Raw genomic sequence first — 15,839 nt, 5'->3', positions numbered from 1 at the left:
TTTTCATGATGAAAAATAGCTTTGGACAGCATCTGGAAATGGAAGAGTTAAAAAAAAAATTCAAACATAAACGCAGTTAGACGCTTTTACATGCGTTTACAAGCGTTTTGCGTTTGAAATGCTGATAAAATCTACTGCTGAACGCAAGTTTTCTGCGTTCAAAAAAACAACTGTAAACTCAACTGTAAACGGCTGTAAACGACAATGTGTTCATGGACACATAGGAAAACATTAGGGAGAGTTCAGGGGCTGCTGAAAAAAATGCTGAACATCGCCTGAATGTCAGTTTATCAGCTGCAGTGTACATGAGCCCTTATTCTATATCCTCCTGTCACTCTTCTTCAATAAAAAGTATAATGTTTTATCAAAACTCTCTTCTCCAGCACTTCCACTTAAAGGCTGACAATGTAGCCTTTGCATGCACAGTTGTACCCCTTCTATGTGTGCTGCCACCGAGAAATACACTTCACCGTCAACTTACTCCCCCGTCATATCCATAATCAGCTCCACTACAGACTGACATTGGACAGGCTCTGCACCACCGCCTTGAGTGACAGTGGACCCCAGAGGGGAGTCATCCGCTGCCAGTGTTTTCTGTCTAAAGACATCACTTGTTATGAAGGGCACTTGCAGACACGAGAATCTCCGGTGCTGTGCGTGGGACTGAAGATAAGAACTCACTTTTCATATGTAGTGTGGCATTTGCAGAAAAAAAGTGGTGATATCACATATCCCAACTTTCTGAGATGAAAAAGAGGGAAACCTGTTGGTACAACTCACAGTATGTAGGTAAAAGATGCACCTCTGCCAGGTCCGCAGTCACATGAACAATGAAGAATTGATATGCTCAATGTCAGAGGTTGACAACTTTTACTGTATACTTTGAAAACAACAGATACAGCAATATAGAGTTTATATAGAAGAAGTAAGGCTCCATTCACACTTGTACGGCTTCAAAATCGTGCGATATTCATTGCAACTTCATGCGACTTTGGATGAGTATGACTTTGGCTTTGACCAAGGATGATTGTTTCTGCTGTACAAAGTCACATGTATATCATTTAGGTGTGACTTTTGTGTGACTTTCATGCAACTTTAGCATTGAAGTCTCCAGTTTTTTTTAGTGGTCTACATATACTAAAAAGAAGGACAACTATGGGATAGAGAGATATCACACCAAATCAGAAACAGTTGGGAGCTATACCATATTAAAGTGTGTCTGTAAGTAAAAGGTTTTATTTTTGTTTTGGCGGTGTGTGTGTGTGTGTGTGGGGGGGGGGGGGTAGACCTTATTTATATTGGTGTCAGTGAGATTCACCACTCTTTATTTGTACTGGTGATAACTTTCACAGAAAAAGAAAATGAGGGGACACCCAAAATGTTATAGTTGTCCCCGGAACAAGAGGGAATCTTTCCAAAGGAATAATGGAAGGTAGCTCTACCTTTGAAAGATTCCCTCTAATTCCCTGATGCGTCTCTGACGCAGTGAGAGTAGAACATTGCCCAGGAGGAATTGTGCCCCATCATTGGTTCTAGCTGGGAAGAATAGTGCCCCATTATTGGTGTCAGTGGGGGGAATAGTGCCCCATTATTGGTGTCAGTGGGGTGAATAGTGCCCAATTATTGGTGTCAGTGGGGGGAATAGTGCCCCATTATTGGTGTCAGTGGGGTGAATAGTGCCCAATTATTGGTGTCAGTGGGGGGAATAGTGCCCCATTATTGGTGTCAGTGGGGGGAATATTGCCCCATTATTGGTGTCAGTGGGGGGAATAGTGCCCCCCATTATTGGTGTCAGTGGGGAAATAGTGTCCCATCATTGGTGTCGGTGGGAAGAATAGTGTCCCATTATTGGTGTCAATGGAAGGAATAGTGCTCCATCACTGGTGTCAAAACCACATCATTTGTGTCACTTGGAAGAAAGTGCCCCATCATTGGTGTCAGTGGGAGGAATAGTGCCCCATCATTGGTGTCAGTGGAATGAAAAGTGTCCCATCATTGGTGTCAGTGGGAGGAATAGTGCCCCATCATTGGTGTCAGTGGAATGAAAAGTGTCCCATCATTGGTGTCAGTGGGAGGAATAGTGCCCCATCATTGGTGTCAGTGGAAGGAATAGTGCTCCATCACTGGTGTCAAAACCACATCATTTATGTCACTTGGAAGAAAGTGCCCCATCATTGGTGCCTTTTGGAGGAATAGTGTCCCATTGTATGTATCAGTGGGAGGAATAGTGTCCCATCTTTAGTGTCAATAGAAGAAACAGTGCCCCATTTGTGGTGTCATTGGAAAGAACAGAGCCCCGTCCTCTTTGTCAGTAGAGGGAATAGTGCCCCATCCTAAGTGTCACTGGGAGGAATAATGCCCCACCTTTGTTGTCAGTGGAAGGATAAATGCCCTAGCATTAGTGTGAGTGGGAGTAGTTCACCCTGCTGGTGTCAGTGGGAGGAATGGTACCTTATTATTGCTGGTGTCATTGGGAGGAATAGTGCCCCTTGGGTGACATAGAGGCAATCAAAGGGTCGCAGTTTGGAGCCCACTGTCCTAGCCAGCCGTTAACCCTTGCAGTGCTTGGAGGGAGGACTTGTGTCTGTCTGGAGAAGCCCTGTAGATGACAGGCAGGAATGTTTGGGGGGGAGGACACCCTGCTAGTACTTTTCTGAGCAGATCCATGGCTCTGTAGGAAGCACATGGCCAGCTCCCCTCCCATCATGTCAGCGCCCCGACCGACACCTATGGAGGGGATGGTGACGGCTCAGGGGCCGGTCACCTGTAGCGGGTCCCGGCGGTGTGTTCTCGGGGCAGTGCTGCCAGGGTGTGGAGGGGCTGCGATGCTGGGAAGGTGGAGCACGAGCAGGGGGAGGAGGAGAAGCAGCTGCAGCAGCGAAGGAGAGGAGGAGGAGGAGGAGAGGGGGAGGAGGTGCGAGCGGCAGTGACAAGCTGGCAGCCCAGACATCGGCGCACGGGCTGCTCCAGGCGATCCGTGAGCCCGGCAAGTTTGGGAGCGCTGTGCCGGGGAGATCCGGGGACGATGGCTGTCAGGTCCCGCAGACCGTGGATGAGTGTGGGGGTCGGGCTGATCCTCGGCTTCACAGCCGCCTCCTGGCTCATCGCCCCCAAAGTAGCGGAGATGAGCGAGAAGAAGAGAAGGTCCAACGTCTGCTCCTACTACAGCCCGGCCAGGGATGGGGACCCCCGCCACGGAAGAGCCTGGCCGCCCGACACCAGCCCTCCCGCCGGGCCACCACAGGACCGAGGGAACAAGGAGAGCCCGGGCGGCTCCAGCAACAGCAGCGGCGGCCACGGGGGCAACCACAACGGCAGCGGGGACTGGGGACCCCCCGAGGACACCCCCAGAAATTTCCTCTATGTGGGGGTCATGACAGCCAAGAAGTACCTGGACACCCGGGCAGTGGCCGCCTACCGGACCTGGGCGCCCTACATCCCCGGCAAAGTGGAGTTCTTCTCCAGCCAGGGCTCCCAGCACATCCCTCTGCCACAAGCCGTGCCCGTCATCTCCCTGGCCGGCGTGGACGACTCGTACCCCCCCCAGAAGAAGTCCTTCATGATGATCAAACACATGCACGACCACTACCTGGACAAGTACGAGTGGTTCATGAGGGCGGACGACGATGTCTACATCAAAGGCGAGTACCTACCTCCACCAACCTCCTCCTGGTACCCGGAGACAGGCAGCCAATAGGAGGCCACGACTGCCTACAGCGTGCCATGCACTTTCATCGATGTTAGCAAATGTACTTACCTTCCATTGCTCTACACCAACCACATGTACTTACCTACTACTCCTTTACACCAACCACATGTGCTTACCTACTACTCTACACCAACCACATGTACTTACCTACTACTCTACACGAACCACATGTACTTACCTACTGCTCCTCTACACCAACCACATGTACTTACCTTCCATTGCTCTACACCAACCACATGTACTTACCTACTACTCCTTTACACCAACCACATGTACTTACCTACTACTCTACACCAACCACATGTACTTACCTACTACTCTACACCAACCACATGTACTTACCTACTGCTCCTCTACACCAACCACATGTACTTACCTTCCATTGCTCTACACCAACCACATGTACTTACCTACTACTCCTCTACACCAACCACATATACTTACCTACTACTCTACACCAACCACATGTACTTACCTTCCACTCCTCTACACCAACCACATGTACTTACCTTCCACTCTACACCAACCACATGTACTTACCTTCCACTCCTCTACACCAACCACATGTACATACCTTCCACTCTACACCAACCACATGTACTTACCTTCCACTCCTCTACACCAACCACATGTACTTACCTACTACTCCTCTACACCAACCACATGTACTTACCTACTACACTACACCAACCACATGTACTTACCTACTACTCCTCTACACCAACCTCATGTACTTACCTACTACTCTACACCAACCACATGTACTTACCTACTATTCCTCTACACCAACCATATGTACTTACCTTTCACTCTTCTACACCAACCACATGTACTTACCTTCCACTCTACACCAACCACATGTACTTACCTTCCACCCCTCTACACCAACCACATGTACTTACCTACTACTCTTCTACACCAACCACATGTACTTACCTTCCACTCCTCTACACCAACCACATGTACTTACCTACTACTCCTCTACACCAACCACATGTACTTACCTTCTCTTCTACACAAACCACATGTACTTACCTTCCACTCTACACCAACCACATGTACTTACCTTCCACTCCTCTACACCAAACACATGTACTTACCATCCACTCTACACCAACCACATGTACTTACCTACTACTCTATGCCAACTACATGTACTTACCTACTACTCTACACCAACCACATGTACTCACCGACTACTCCTCTACACCAACCACATGGACTTAACTTCCACTCCTGCACACCAACCACATGTACTTACCTGCTACTTCTCTACACCAGCCACATGTACTTACCTGCTACTCCTCTACACCAACCACATGTTCCTATCTACTACTCCTCTATACTAACCTAATGTACTTACTTACTACTCCTCTACACCAACCAAATGTACTTACTACTCCTCTACACCAACCACATGTACTTACTTACTACTCCTCTACACCAAATAAATGTACATACTCACACACTGTAGAAACCACAACCCTTCTAGACTAACTGAATGTACATATCTTCTACTCCTCTAGATCAAGTAAAGGTACATACCTACTACTCCTTCACACCAAGAAAATGTACATACTTACGATTTCTCTAAACAATGGAAATGTGCATACCTACTACTCCTCTAGACCAAAGAAATGTACATACCTACTATTTCTCTAAACCATGGAAAGGTACATACCTACTACTCCTCTAGACCAAGGAAATGTACATACCTACAACTCATCTAGACCAAGTAAAGGTACATACTTACAACTCCTCTACACTAAGGAAATGTACATACCTTCTACTCCTCTAGATCATGTAAATATACATACCTACTGCTCCTCTACACCAAACAAATGTACATTCCTACAACTCCTCTAGACCAAATAAATGTACACACCTACACACTATGGAAACCACAACCCTTCTAGACCAGGCAAATACACATACCTATGCATCATAGGAACCACAACCCTTCTATACCACCAAAATAGACATACCTTCACTCTTTGGAAACCACAACCCTTCTATTCCAAGTAAATGTACATACCTACAACTCCTGTATCCCAAGTAAATGTACATACCTACAACTCCTGTATCCCAAGTAAATGTATATACCTACAACTCCTGTATCCCAAGTAAATGTACATACCTACAACTCTTGTATCCCTAATAAATGTACATACCTACAACTCTTGTGTCCCAAGTAAATGTACATACCTACAACTCTTCTAGACCAAGGCAATGTACATAGCTACTATTACCTGCAACCCTTCTATCCCAAGTAAATGTACATACCTACAACTCTTGTATCCCAAGTAAATGTACATACATATAACTCTTCTAGACCAAGGCAATGTACATAGCTACTACTACCTGCAGCCCTTCTAAACTAAGTAAATGTACATACCTACAACCACTCTAGACCAAGTAAATATTCCTTCCTACAACCATGCTAAACCAAGTAAATGTACATACCTACAACCATGCTAGACCAAGTAAATGTACATACCTACAACCCTTTCAGACCAAGTAAATGTACATACCTACAACCGTGCTAGACCAAGTAAATGTACATACCTACAACCCTTCTAAACCTAATTATGTACAACCCTCCTATACTAAGTACAGGTACGAACCTGCACATATTGGGAATTGCATTCCTCCTTCTATACCAGTTTTCAAATTAAAATCCCTTCCTTACCAGGTATACAATAAAATATTCACAGGGTTTGTACCAATCAGACGAGTTTATCATGGTATTACTTTGTGGAATATGAATGCATTTTTGATCCCCATGGAAAAGTCTATGAAATGTCTTCATGTCCAAAGGAAATTCCAGACATTAACCTGCGAATATGCAGCATATCTGTTAATGTCATGGGCCACGTTATATCTTTTTAAATGTCGTAGTGGAGAATTTCCTGCTGTAAGCACTTAGTATGTTGGTGATGCTGAAGTCACATGGCTACAGCTGCAGGAACAACATACTTGGCTCACAGTATCACTCCATATGACATTAGGCATTGTGATCTGCACTGGCGGGTAGTGGTTTTTCTAATGTGTGGCACAGTTCTAAGTGTGCCTAAAGCATCGTTATTAGCTCTTGTAGTTTTCATAAAACAGATGCATGTTGTATGTATTATTTTTGTGAATTGATGTGCTTTGGGGCATGTGAATACCATATCCACTCTTCCCGAAAACATTTTTGCCCAGCTAACACATGGGATGAGATCACAAACATTAATATAAAATAAAAAATAAATATAAATAACATAAACATACAACAATATAAATATATACATTACAAATATAAATATAATACAAATATAATTAAATACAAATATTTATAAAAATATAGATTGAAAAGTTGAAAATATTAAAACACAAATGGATGCAACCCTGTAGTCATCATCATCAAATTTACTTTTAAATGTAAGCAGTGAAAGTACCTAAATATGGCTCGATATTCACCTCTTGCAGTCCCTGTACAGCGGGGTTGGAGTGTGAGAGGAAGGAGCAGCACAAGGAGCCAATCAGTTCATTTATGGAAAGCAAAGTGACATAGAGATGAGCTCTTCAATGTGCTACTTCTCCTTTCACTGTCTATTAGCACTGGGGCAAGTCCAGGACAACCTGTTCTCTGCAGTAGTAGGATGAATGATGTTGGGCATCAGATCAGCATTCGATCAGCACATGTAGCCAATGGCTGCTAGTGCTGATCAGTGTATTCTGGCAAGGAGGGTGGGGTGGGGGTCAGGGGTAGCCCAGGAGTCCCCACCCTGCTGTCAAAATACAAAGATACTTTCATCACCATCTAGTGGCAGATTAAAAGTACTGCGGGGGAAATCTCTAGATTGAAGATTATTGCATCATCGAAGTTTTGTTATTTTAACTTTAAATGGGCTGTCATTTTTTTAAATCTTGTTTTCTTTTGGCTGGATATCTGTTTTAACAGAAGGATAAAGATTTTATTTATTTTAGCTACGTAGCTGCCATTTTTAAATCTCATTTCACTAAACTAAATCCTTAAAGCTGGGTGGTTTAGCAAGATTCGGCACACATTCAGTTTGTGTGCACTCTTCTCTGTTCAGCAGAAGTCAGTCTAAAGACCATCTTCTGTCTAAGGCTACGTTCACACTAGCTTTGTCAGCAGGCGTTAGACAGGCGTTTGGGAAGCGTTTTGACGCTTCTCAAACGCCTATGAAAATTCTGCACATGTGCTGTTCACACGGAAGCATTAGCACCGCATTGCGTTGCATCGTGGCAAAACTGACGCCTCGTATCAAATCAGGAGGCATTAAAGCCTCCCATTCAAGTCTATGGTGCCGCTCCACAAACGGACCATTCTCAAGGTGCAATGCAACTCACGTATGTGCACTGAAGCCGCAAGCCGTCACAGCCGGATGCCCACAGTTAAGATGCTGGTGCTGGAGAGAGAGGACAGCTGGTGAAACCGGCTGCGGTGAGAACACCGCGGGATCATGGGACAGATGAGTGGCTGTTTTCTAAAAGTCAGCAGTTACAGTTTTTGTAGCTGCTGACTTTTATTTTGTTAGGTTTGACTGAAGCTCTGCTTTAAGTATCCCTATGTCAAAGGCCAAGTCTGCCACTATGAAGATTCAACAGCATTGGCAACAGAACGGCATGTCGCTGCCTCTGGCTACAAAGGGAGCGATTCCATAGGGACAGACAGGCAGGCTTTTTAGTGATCCAGCCCTTGGCGTTCTGTGTATTGTGGTAGAATCACCTGTCTGACATCAGCCTTTGTTAACCAGATTACAGAATCCAAAACGTATGCAACTGTGCATTGTGAATGTCTACAAATGTTTCGCAGTATGGTTAAACCTTTTTCTTGTTGTGTTGGCTGGATCGTACCTCCCGTTAGAAGTGTCTTCACACTGACAGTGGCTGAGTCAGAAGAAAAGAAAAGCCCTGATTCATTGTTTCTCCAGATCTCCTAGCACCTCTGTGCAAAGATCAGCAGACTGACTTGTCATCAGCCCAGCAAAGTTGCAGGTTGCCCATGTCTGTGCTGGTTTTTTATTCTTTTCTTTTTATTGTTCTGTCTAATCAAACCGAAGTGGCACTTTAGTGCTTACTGTTATCACTAATCTCATTGCCAATGCTGAATAACTAGTGAAGTGGCTACAGAGGAGCTGGTGCCAGGGTCGCAGACTAGATCTTATTAGCAGCCTTCTGGGTCTAAACTGACAGCTCAAGTAAACAGCTTTGTGTACATAGTGAATGGAATGTCACATTGTGTTTGCTTTGAATTACAGTACAGTATGCTGTTAGAAAAGAAGTACCTGTAGACACATTACCATCATGGGATAAGACTGGACTGGGGGGGGGGGGTGTCATTATCTATGAATAGCAACAAACCTCCCTAGCCATTCATTTTAGGGAGATAGCAACTGGCAAGGTTGATTTTTTCAGCCAACCACGGTAAGACCAGGGCATTGGGTGCCTTGTGTCAATATCTTTTTATTGGTATTAGCATGTATGTTCAGGGGTCACATCATGTATGTTAATGCAATGAACAAAAGGACCGTGGGGGTTATTTACTAAAACTGGTGATTGCAAAATCTGGTGCAGCTCTGCATATAAACCAATCAGCTTCCAGTTTTTATTGTCAAAGCTTAATTGAACAAGTTGAAATCAAAAACTGATTGCCTATCATGCACAGCTGCACTAAATTCTGAGTGCGCCAGTTTTAGTAAATCTCCCCCCATGTGTCTGCACATCTGACTGCCTCCTAAAATCTATGGCTGGATGTACTTCTCAGCTTTGCATGCCGACTCCACACAGCCTGGTTTGAACTGAGTTATCTATGCATGTGTCCAATTTAATGGTGGTCATACACATACTGATTCATCATCCATCTAGGTCCCAACAATTGCAAACAAGTCATTCATTGTCAATGATAATACCGAACGATTCAAAGTACTTGGTATTGCTGCGCACCACTGAAAATATCAATTGAAAATACGACCTGTCAGTCACAGGTCTAAATAGTCTATTAAGAATGATTGTTTAATTGAAGCATATTATGACCGGTTCTCAGACACATGCACAGATATTTATTTGATCATTCAGAATTGATTGTTTATATTCCACCATGGCCAATATATCTTATAGTCACAATTGGTTAGATTGAGAGACTTGCAATTGTTATTGTTTGGTCTGTTTGGTCACAATGAATGATTGATTAAATGAATGGACACATGTGTGGCTACTATAAAAAAAAAACACAGGTTGGGCTGCATTGGGCAATAACTATTATCTTCTATAAAGGCAACCAGAATGTCACCAGAAATCCAGATTTTCTGTCCTGATTTTAAAGTGAATATTTAGCAGCTAGGGAGTCAGCTTCACTCCTTCTGTCTAACAGTTATTGGTAGATTTGAGTGGTATAGATTTATTCTAACTGACAATGACCTGTGTATGGGCATATTTAGTTCACTGGGGGTAGATTTAAAGTGTTACTAAACCCACAACAGTAAAATCAGTCTGTATATGCAGTAAGGCATGCTTGTTATACTCACTGTGGAACCTAAGGGGTTAATCGTCTGCACTGTGTGAAAAGGCTGTTTGATCCTGACTTCTCTGTTCCTCCTCTTCTTCCAGTGCCCCCCTCTTATCTCCTGATAAGACATATCGTGTGGAGTCACTCTGCACATGCTCAGTTTGGTGGGTATTGCGCACAAGGTTTTTTTTTTTCTTGGGAGAGTGCATGTGATCAGCACAGGGCCAATCGGCACTGTCCAGACAGAGTTCAGGGGTTATGCAGCCTCCTAGAGCAGAAAGAAAACTCCTCCTCAAGCTTTAACCAGTGCTCTGCTGAACACTGATAGAAGTCACAAGACTGCTCTAACTGCTGATGAGAAAAGGTATTTAGCAGTTTATATTTACTAAAATAATTGCATTACCATGTTCTGTGTACTGTGGCAGATCAGATAGAGTGAATGCAGGGTCCGCGGTTTAGTAACACTTTAACCAGTTCTTGATCGGGCTATAGCCAAAAAACAGCTACAGCGCGGGCGGCAAGTTCTGGGAGGGCATCCATGGACGTCCTCCCCGAACCACACCCCCCGCGCGATCTGTGATCGCTGTGGCATTTGAACACAGCTGATCACGTGACTAAGGAATGGGCCAATCAGAGCTGCGTTTACCATGTGACCAGCTGTGTCCATTCACAGCTGATTACAGTAAATACAAAATGTTGGTTATCGGCAGTCCTCAACTCATGCTGACAGCGCTTGAGGAGAGGAGAGCCGGTAAGTGGCATTTCGTAGGGGGACATTTACACTGATCATCAGTGCCCTGATGATCAGTGTAGCCCCATCAGTGCGGCCAATAGTGACCATCAGTGCCCATGTTTGCTGGCAATCAGTGCCCATCAGTTGAATCAGTGCCACCTATCAGTTCCCATCAGTGCTGCCCGTCAGTGCCACCTATCAGTGCCCATCAGTGCCCATCAGTGCTGCCTAACAGTGCCCATCAGTGCCGTCTATCAGTGCAGTGTCACATCAGTGCCACATATCCGTGCAGCCTATCAGTGCCTATCAGTGGCTCCTCATCAGCGCAGCCTATCAGTGTCCATCAGTGAAGGAGAAAAATTACTTATTTACAAAACTTTTTAACAGAAACTAAGAAAACCGTTTTTTTCAAAATGTTTTTTGTTTAGAAAAAAATAAAAACCCCAGTGGTGATTAAATACCAGCAATAGAAAGCTCTATTTGTCTTAAAAAATTATAACAATTTAGTTTGGGTACAGTGTTGCATGACCACGCAATTGTCATTCAAAGTATGAGAGCGCTGACAGCTGAAAATTGGTCTGGGCAGGAAGGGGGTAAGAGTGCCCAGTAGGCAGGTGGTTAAAGTGGTTGTAAATCTCAGACATGAAATATGAACAAAGCATATCCCTTTAGTGTCTACCTGTCTTAAGTTAAGAGCACTAAGTGTCATTTCTGTCCGCTGCTCCGTTCCTCTGCTATCAGCATGAGTCACTTCTGACAAGCTTTCCTGACACCAAGAGATAAATGGTGACAGTGGAGGGACCTCCAGCTGATTGACAATCTCAGCTTTGTTCCTGAGAGCTGTGTGGAGGGAGGGCATGTCTCTTTTCTCCAATCAGCTATTAGAACTCTCCTCATTGAGCTCTGCAGACTGTTACTTCAGCTCAATGCCTCCTTTTTTCTGAGCTCTCAGACATGGTTTATAAATTCAGTACTTTGAATGGTTGTAGAGAAGAGGAGACAGCAGATAAACAGGTACAACTTATGTAGGAGGGGTTGTTTCATCTGTGTGCATCATCTGAGGCTAATCACTTCACTGGGTATATGTAAGGGTTTAAAACCTAAAACAGGGAAGTGCTCCAAACATCCAGCAACTTCTTGATGCCGCAGTTATGGGGTCAAAACAGGCAGTGAGGAGGCGTCATATTGCCTCCCCTGTCAAACTACTCTGAAAAGTAATCCGAACATAGATCGCTTCTCACAGGTGCGGCAGTTTACACACAAGCCTTAAGACTTCATAACACCTCCCTCTCTTTCCCATAATAGGGGGAGGTGTTTTGTAGTTCTTGGAAATAGCGAACAATGCTGATAACAGTCCATAGACAGAGAGTACAAGAAGTTATCAGCTCACAAGATTTCTGACTGGATTAACAGATAATTGTTTTTTTTTTTTGCACTTGTTGAACAGATATAATAAAACACTTTCAATTGTATATTTAATAGACCAAAAGGGAGCAAATAAAAGAAATGTATTCCTAGTATTTACTGACGCTTTAACTGCAGGTTGTATCACCTACCAGGCTGTGCTGTCTGGCTTGGTAGTGCGAATCTCAGGACTGGATGAACAGAAATACAAATACTTTGGCGCATAAATTGTATGCATGTCATCGGAGCGTTTAGCTGTTTGCCACCCCTTCGTGCCTATGGGTAAAACAGATCTAAATGCCTAAGCATAATTTAGCAACTTTGGCATGTGTTAGTAAAACCGTACATATCATCACTACTTTGTACATCCAGGTGGATTATACCGCGTTTTTTTCAGGACAAATTGGGCTTTCATTTGGTCATGAACGGTAATGGATATCTCCTGATTTTTTTTTTTATTATCGGAGGAAAACTGGCCCAAAATTAGGGATGAACTGAAATTTCGGCTGCCAAAACATATCTGCTGAAAATAGCCCTATTGGCATTTTGCCAATTTGAAAAATGTAGCCGATACAGGTGCCGCTACAGGGGGCTGTGTGTACTGCAGATGTGGGGGGGGGGCTGTTTAAAGGCAGAAGAGGAGCAGTTTGTACAGTGAGCTACTGCTAAATGTCACTGCCGGATTTTAAATGTAATTTTTGGCTTTCTTTTTCCCTTCACTATAGCTCTAAGAAGGAGCTGTCATTCTCCCCTCCTCTAAAGGAAACAAAGGGGCGGGGTCACTGGTAATGTCACTGGGTGACCTCGCCCCTTTGTTACTTTTAGCGGTGGGCAGAACAACAGCACCTTCTTTGAGCTATAGTGAAGGGAGAAAAAAAATTACGTCAGCCAGTGAGGGAGCCTCTCTATATACACTGCTCCCTCACTGGATACACTGCTCCTCTCCTGCCCCCTCCTTGCACACACTTCCCCACCCCCTCTCCCCTACAAAGAGGACCTGTCACTTATATTCTATTATATAGGGGACTATTGGTCATCTATGTGATAGCAATAAAATCATAAGTTAAAAGAAAAAATACACATTAAAGTAAAAATTAAATAATACAAAAAAAAAAATTTGAGCCTCCCCTCCCCCACATACGCAGACATTTCAGTTTTAATTTTGGGCCACACGCATTCTGAATTTTCGGCATCAGAATTTTAATTTTGGTGCCCCACTACCCAGAAGATTTTTTTATTAAATGTAGCTGTATATTTCTTGCTACTACCATAACTTACCTCCAAAGAACAACTCAAAATAAATTCTCCTGCTCCTGAACGATACCACACATATGTATGTTAGTTTTTTGTACCCGTAGTATGGCCCAGAAACAATACGGCAAATTTTGCTTTTTTTTTTATCCTGCCTAAAATACACTGACACTAACTGACACTGATACTAATTAAGAAAAAAATCCTGACCAAAAAACTGACCCTGACCTTTGACCTGACCTTTGACCCTGACCTTGACCCAAACCTTGATCTAGAAATTTTTTTTTTAAATGATCACAAATATTATTTTATTTTTTTTATTTACACAAGTCTTTTTTTTTTTTTAGAATGTATCTCTCTCCTCAATTCAGAGAGAGAAAACAAGCGGATGGACTTTACAGAGACTGATCACTATGATAGCCAATTAGAGGCTATCACAGCGATCAGGTGACCTGGAATCGGAAGTTCTGGGTCTCGATCATTACCACAGGACCCTGGGCTCTTGGTGAGACCCCGGTCTCTGTGCTGTGAGTGAGCTGTGTGACATGCTCCCATAACAAAGACGGGCAGTTGCGGACTGACCATTTGGAAACTCGGGCACTTCCCGAGGGCCCGGGGTCAGTAGGGGGCCCCATGAGATGCCCCTGGTACCTTTTTCATAGGCTTTTTTGAATTTGGGCAAGGACACAGGGGCCCCATGATCCCCTATTGCCCGGGGGCCCCATGAGTTGTCAGTCCGCCCCTGAAGACGGGAACAGAAATATGCGGCCCCACGGAAAAAAGCCCAATACAGTCGCCGTGAAGGGGTTAATCGGTTTACGGCTGGTATACACCAATGCACCAAATTGTATGGTACTGCGGTACCATGCAATTTTTGTGCCTGCAGATGCACTGCATTTGCTCTCTGCATATGGGGTGTGATTACCGTTACATTGTCACTGCATGCAGACCTCAAGGGTTATGCATTAGACTGCTGTGCAGGAAACATCTGGAAAGCTCCTTTCCCGCACTGTGTTCTGGTGTGAACCAGCCCTTAAACTTTGAGTACATTTCCCCATATGTATAAAGCAGTCACCTCCAAACTGCGGCCTGGGGGCCAGATGTGGGCCTTTGCTTGCTTTTATCCGGCCTTTGGGGCATTATTCCCCCCACTCTCAGCAACAGTGGGGCCTAACTCCTGACACTAACACTAGTGATGGAGCACTGTTCTTCCCACTGACACCAGTGATGGGTTATTTTTCCTCTTCCTGACACCAATGATGGGGCACTATTCCTCCCACTGACACCAACAATGAGGCACTAATATCAGTGCTTGAGCATTATTCCTCCCACTGGGCTCCATTCACAAAACAGTATTTTGCTCTTTCAAATTTACAGAGAAATACCTCATAGCGATTTTCAAAATGTTTTTGGGCAGTCACAAAAAAACGCTACTAAAATAAGGCATGCAGTATTTATCTCATGAAACCATGCAGCATTTTTACATAGTTAGTCTGGCTAAAAAAAGACAAAAGTCCATCCAGTTCAATCAAAAAAAAAAAAGTTATAATCCTATACCCACAGTTGATTTAGAGGAAGGCAAAAAACCCAGTAAAGCATGATCCAATTTGCTCCTGCAGGGGAAAAATTCCTTCCTGTTCCCCTGAGAGGCAATCAGATATTCCCTGGATCAACTTTACCTATAAATGTTAGTATCCAGTTATATTCTGTGTATTAGGAAAGAATCCAGGCCTTTTTTAAAGCAATCCACTGAGCTGGCAAGAACCAACTCTTGAGGGAGTCTATTCCACATTTTCACAGCTCTCACTGTGAAGAAACCTTTCCGTGTTTGGACATTAAATCTCTTTTCCTCCAGACGTAAAGAGTGCCCCCTTGTCCTCTGTGATGACCTCAGGGTGAATAGCTCTACACCGAGTTCACTATATGAACCACTGATGTATTTATACATGTTGATCATATCCCCCCTTAATCTCCTCTTCTCAAGAGAGAATAAATTCAATTCCTCTAATCTTTCCTCATAGCTGATCTCCTCCATGCCTCTTATCAGTTTGGTTGCCCTTCTCTCTACTTTCTCCATTTCCCCAATGTTCTTTTTGTGAATTGGTGCCCAAAACTGAACTGCATATTCCAGATGAGGTCTTACTAATGATTTGTACAGGGGTAAAATGATATCTCTCTCTCTGGAGTCTATACCTCTTTTAATACAAGAGAGGATTTTGCTCGCTTTA

General features: G+C 44.0%; 1 protein-coding gene across 1 annotated transcript in view; it reads left to right on the top strand.

Annotated features, from left to right (window-relative positions):
- The first annotated feature begins 2,921 nt into the window (after positions 1–2,921).
- The window catches only part of CHSY3 (chondroitin sulfate synthase 3), a 555,518-nt gene continuing 542,600 nt past the window's right edge, over positions 2,922–15,839 (top strand). The window contains exon 1 of the mRNA XM_089677692.1: positions 2,922–3,641. Within this exon, the coding sequence (XP_089533818.1) occupies positions 3,026–3,641 (616 nt within the window). The 5' untranslated portion in view covers positions 2,922–3,025. The remainder of the gene's footprint in view (positions 3,642–15,839) is intronic.

Source organism: Staurois parvus, unplaced genomic scaffold, assembly GCF_062004578.1.
Source record: "Staurois parvus isolate SC_StPar_1 unplaced genomic scaffold, SC_StPar_1.0 ptg000014l, whole genome shotgun sequence".
In the NCBI taxonomy this organism is placed as follows: Eukaryota; Metazoa; Chordata; class Amphibia; order Anura; family Ranidae; genus Staurois; species Staurois parvus.
This window is presented reverse-complemented; position numbering and strand designations above follow the sequence as displayed.